Raw genomic sequence first — 6,000 nt, forward strand, 5'->3', positions numbered from 1 at the left:
ATATATATATATATATTTGATTTTTTTTATTTTAGTTCCACCAGAATCTTCCCCTCGAATTTCTGGTGAATTAACTGAATATGGTGATAATCTCACTCTTCATTGCTCATCTGCGAAATCAAAACCAGCTGCCAACTTAAGTTGGTACGTCAATGACATTTTGGTAAGAATATTTTAATAGAATATTTGGTAAGAAGTTTGAGAGACATTACAGAGACAGGGCACACTTGAACGATTTTTTGAAATATCCTTATTTTTCTTGTTTCAAATATGTAATATTTAAATTAAACAGTGCTTTGAACACACAAAACTGAAACTGAAAATATTCTGAGTAAGCTAAATACACTTCTAAGCTAAAAAATCTTTTAAAATATCTTAAAAGTTTAATTCTCCTTTTTTTTATTTTAGTTTAAAGAAGCTCCGCGGTGGGTTTATAAGCATGTCTTAAGCTCTTTTCTTTATGCGTGTTGCATATCTTAATGATGTTTTGTGACTATAGTACAATTCAATACGGCATTCCTCATATTACCTACTATTTCTTACATAAGTGGAAACCAATAGTATTTCTGCGTTGCTTTCACTAATAAGTTCAATATTTTTGAAAAGTCTAAAGTCAAGTGAATGCTGTCTCTTTTCATAAATTTGTTAGTTTTAAAGCCTACAATACAAGGTTTAATTTTTGTAAAATAATAATGATAATAATTAATTAACAAGGTATTTAAATTTTCTTAAGTAATTGCAATCTATAATTTATCTGTTTAACTGTGTTTTAATTACAAAATTTTACATTAAGTACATTTTGACATATTCTGATGGATTTAATTATGTATTTTTGGATGTGCAAGTGATAAATCACATGCAAATTTCTATCGATGACAACTCTGTTGCAGGTAAGTGTTTAATAAAATGGGTGTAATAATTTAAAATTGCAATTTCAGTTATCATCATTCAATATTCATCAAATAGTGAAAACATTAAATATTAATTTATTTTAGATGTAGGATAAAATTTCACTTATTTAGTTATATAGATTTAAGAGTGAAAAGCAACACTTTCCTTGCAACAGCAGCAGCAATTACGAAAGTGATTGAACTTGATTTAAGGAACAAATACATGCTTATTTCTATATCTAAACAATATTATTAATTTCAAGAATTAAGTTTAAAATGTTCAAAGGTACCTCCTCTCCCCTGCTTACAGTACAGTTTTTACAGTTCTATTTACAGTTCTTATTATCTAGTAAACCTGAAATGTGTAGGGTGAAAGCTTAATTTTCTAAACAACCAATGCTTCCAGTTATTCTTATTGGTGAAAAATTTAAATCTATTGTAAAAAAAGAAACTGGATTAATCAGAAAATCATGATTTTATGACTAGTTTTATGATTAGTTTTATGCGTACATTTTTTCAGATAAATTACCATTTTGTGCTAAATCAGCATGATAACATATTTTATTGAAATGCGATTTTCGATGCGCACTTTGAGTTGTTTATACTTGTTTATATTGTATTTTGAATAAACAAAAGTCACGTGATAAGTGATTGAAGCAAAAATATAAAGGAAGGGAAAAATATAATATAAAAGCGTAAATACATCGTGGCATTTGGATCTTATATATTTCAAAACTGGAAAAAAGAATCTTTAAGTTAACTTTGGAACCACGTTAGCTCAAGGAATAGAGCGTTCCCTGGTTCGTATCCCAGCGGTAGCTGGTTGGTATGAATTTTGCTTCCAGCTAGTGTCTACCACAGTGCTGACGTAAATTATCCTCAGTGAGAGATGGATCACGCATAAGATCCAAGTAGCGTATATAACTCCGTATAACGCAAATGAGGGTTAGCTCCGTCAAAAAGTTCTTCACGAAGGCTAGTTTGACCAAATACTTGATTCAAAAGTTCCTTTGTCTTATAGGTTGAATTCAAAATTCAGAGGAGACGGAGTTAAGCATCGATAGTCTTAAGCTCAGAATCGGGTCGGCTGTTGAGAGTTGGAAATTTTAAAAAAAAGCTGACTTCGATTATTTAACTTTGTTTTTAGAAATCATCCACGCATTAAAAGTGAGAATTTTTAATTAATAAATATCAATACACAAGCTTTACTATTAATTTTTCAGTCTAAGGGCTTTCAAAGAAATATTATTTAATCAATGCATGATGTACAATGCATGATGTAAGCTACATAAATTTTCATTAGAAGATGAACTTAGCAAATAAAAATAATAACTTAATTTGCCTATAATGATCAATGCTTGATATATTTCACGGAAAGCAAATAGTTGCGCACATTAGTGAAGTATCATAATTAGAAAACAACCTTTCACAGAAATTCTACATATTATATAGAATTTTGTTTATTTGTTGTTAGACAACCAAAGTTTCAATCAAATATTATGCATATATTTAATTAATTTCTAAGTTAAGCGTTTGTTTTAATTTTATTAAATATTTAATAAATGTTTATTTTATTCTATTTTATAAACACAAATACATCTTTTCAAGCAGGAAGAAGCAATCAGCACAAAATAAATATGAACAACAATTATTCTAACAAATACTAATTGTTCTAGTTTTAATGTGAGCAAAATAATTAAATATGAAGAAGTTTTATAAAGCTCTATTTAGAAACATATTTCTTTTACCATGGAAATATTTGTTGAAATGATTTTTATTAAAAAAATGAAAGAATTCATTAAATTAGCTGTTTTAATGCAAATTTTTTAATCTAAGTTTAGTTTTCATTATTAAAATAACAATAATATTTAACTTAATTTCAAAATATAATTACAGGAGTAGAAAATTGCAAAATTATTATTTATGATCAAACAGTTTTAGCTTTTTTACAAAATTGGTTAAAAATTTGGATATGCATTTACGAAATACTATATGACAAATAATAGCAGAACTAAATGTTTGCAAAATATTTAAGTGCATTGCTATTTTTTAATAAAAGAATCTTACGCGGTGAAAATTCTGTGTAATAGGATCTAAGTATACGGTATTTAATTCATTTATTTGGACCCCTTACTCTAGGGTCTCATGATAAAATTACCAAATTTTACCACACATTATAAAATCATATTATGTTTTTAATTTTACCGAAAACAATACTAAAGCGGTTCGGTAAAAATTACCAAGCAATTTGGTGCTCTCATAGAGTCAGAAACAGTGTGAATTTTACCATATTCTATTAGTTTTCATCATGCTTTTGTTCTCAGGGAATTACTTAAGACACTGTAAAACAATTGCACTAAAAGTGCTATAGATGCTCCTTTACACAACTTGTAATGCAAAATAATTGTCACAATTTTTGGCGTTCAGAAACACTAAAATTTATACTGAATTCAACACATTTTTCTCAAGGGATCTTTTTAGTCTCGAAATTCAATTAAAATTTTAAAAAAGAACTTTTCTATATTGTAAAATAATTTTAATGTTACTATATACCAATAATTTTGGCAACAATTGCATCAAAAATAGTGAAAAAACTCAACAGATAATGGTGTGTTAGGACTGATGAAAAAAATTGGAACTTCATAATTTTTCATTACTTTTGGTGTAAAGGAATTGCACTCTAGTTAAGATTTAACTACACGCCTTATGTCAATGAAAATTCGATTTGACGTTAACTTTAGATAAAGTGTTTTTCCCTTAAATATTTTAAATTCTTTTTATTTTATTCCTCTTCATTGTAGGATTCACTTAAATATTTTTAAACAAATTTTTGCATTTTATTTCATCTATGTTTTTTCATATTTATGCAATTCTTTACTGACAGCAATCCACAGTTTGAAATCAGATGTATTTGTATTGCATATGATTAGAGATAAAACTTACACCAAAGAGCCATTACATTGTGACCACCCTACTAATAAAATGTAGGACCACCTTTAGCCCTCAAAACTGCTAGCACCCGCCATGGCATTGGTTCCGCAAGGTGCTGATAGGTAGTCTGAGGTATCTGGTAACAAGCTCTCACCAACTGGTCCTGCAATTCCCTCAAATTGCGAGGGGGTAGCGTGGCAGCACGAATTTGGCTTTCCAAGTAGGACCGCAAATGCTCTATTGGATTAAGGTCAGGTGAATTTGGGGGCCAAGACATGACTTCAAAGTCACTGGAATGTTCCTTGCCGATTCGACCCTTATGACATGGTGCATTATACTGTTGGTAAACACTATCCCCCGCAGGAAAAACTGTTGCCATGAATGGGCGAACCTGGTTTGCAACTATGTTTAAGTAGCTTACAGACGTCAGGGATTGTTCTATGAGGATTATGGGTCCTAATGTGCCCCATGAAAACATTGTTCCTGGGCGAGAAACCATGAAAACCTGGGCGAGCCCATTAATATAGATGGAGGGTGGTCATAATGTAATGGCTTTTCGGTGTATATAAATCTATTTGTCTACATAAGTATTGATACTAATTATTTAACCACTTTACTGTGGCGTTTGGAAAGTATCATTTTGTGTTGTCCCTTATTTTAAAAACTATCATACAAAAACGAATATTTAACTTTTTTCATTGGCCAAGATAACTCGGGACAGTACACTGATGGTAAATTAAATGTTTTTTGCACATAAGAAAGTTAAAATTTCTACTTGAAACTTGTGTATTCTGTTTTGTTTTAGTTCCTAGTATTTATTAATGAAATTAGAAAATCTATCGATTTTTTTTGCATTTTTTTCTACAAACAAATTGGTAAAGGAAGCGGTCAAATCATCCGCAAAATATCGCATAGATTAACCACAATTACAAACTAACTCTGTCGTAAGTTATGAACCTTGATTACAATTGCAACACTGTCTCAGGGGGAAGACGAACGCACGACCTTTGCATTATTCGCACCAAGCTCTATCCGACAGAGCTAGTTGCTCGTGCCTACGATAAGTTTTCTTAATTGTAAAATAATGGTTGTTGCCCTGAAAGAATTGATCATGTATAATTTTTAGTTTATAGAATTTCGATTCAACATAATGAACAGGCGGAAATACTGGCTAACCGAAAAAGAAAATATGAAATACACTTTCGTTTGAGCAACGAAATCATAACCGAAAAAGTTGCCTGTTTGGAAGATTATACAAAATGTTTTATTCCTTCCTTGAGACTTAACGAACTACCTTCGTATTTCATTGATTTTTACTTTGCCTTTTTAGCACTCTTCTTACAATATCAATGTATTAAAAGCGATTCTCGCGTCTCGATTCTACATTTCTAGCACCTGAAATATTTCCGTATTTAAAGACATGATTGTAGTTTTATTATCAATTACAGATGGATTCTGAGTTAATAGGTCACGCACAAGTTATACGCCACCCAGATCAGCTGGAGTCATCATCTTCATCCATCAATATACCATTAACATCGCAACATCTGCCTCCAGGAGACATACGATTAACTTGTACTGCCTCCATTGCTGATGTTGTTACCTCAGTGAGTGAAGAACTCCTCATCAGTAGACCTGTGCCAGACATAGTCTTGGAATTGAGAAACGGAATACAAACTTTATATTCAGATATATGTGTGGTACTCTTATTTGTATTGCTCTTTATTGTGTATTTTTAACTTGTTTTGTATAAATGGATGTTTTATTCATGTTTAAAGTTTAATTAAAACTATATGTGATTTTGAATCATTTCTGTGCATTTATTTAATTTTATTACATTTTATCCACACAAAAAAACGTGTAGAACGTCATGATAAAATTTAATAAAAGTCGAAATTATCTTCATCTAAATGCAGAGCCTTTAGAATGTAAAATATCATGCTTATGCCAAAAAAAAGCTTAAAAGTAGATCAAAGCAGGAAAGAAATTAAAATCTTCAAAATCAGTTTATCTAAGGATTAAGCTAAAGGCAAGAAATACAACGTAAAAAGTTTGTGCCAGAATTACCCAGTGGATAAAAGAATCGTGGAAAAATGAGGCGATCCAGGTTCAAATTCTAGAAAAGGCTGATAAAAACATAAGCTGTAAAAAATTCAGGATTAAATTACAGAATAAAGTA

At 30.3% G+C, this 6,000-nt stretch overlaps 1 protein-coding gene across 2 annotated transcripts in view; it reads left to right on the forward strand.

The window, feature by feature from the left end:
• Positions 1-5,627, forward strand: part of LOC110282076 (junctional adhesion molecule 2A) — a 97,452-nt gene extending 91,825 nt beyond the window's left edge. For both annotated transcript variants that reach the window (XM_071181502.2, XM_043044016.3), the window contains 2 exons: positions 36-163; positions 5,270-5,627. In XM_071181502.2, the coding sequence (XP_071037603.2) occupies positions 36-163; positions 5,270-5,560 (419 nt within the window). In that variant the 3' untranslated portion in view covers positions 5,561-5,627. The remainder of the gene's footprint in view (positions 1-35; positions 164-5,269) is intronic.
• Positions 5,628-6,000: the final 373 nt, after the last annotated feature.

This window comes from Parasteatoda tepidariorum, chromosome 8, assembly GCF_982258835.1.
Source record: "Parasteatoda tepidariorum strain Cologne lab strain chromosome 8, Ptep-v5.0, whole genome shotgun sequence".
Lineage (NCBI taxonomy): Eukaryota > Metazoa > Arthropoda > Arachnida > Araneae > Theridiidae > Parasteatoda > Parasteatoda tepidariorum.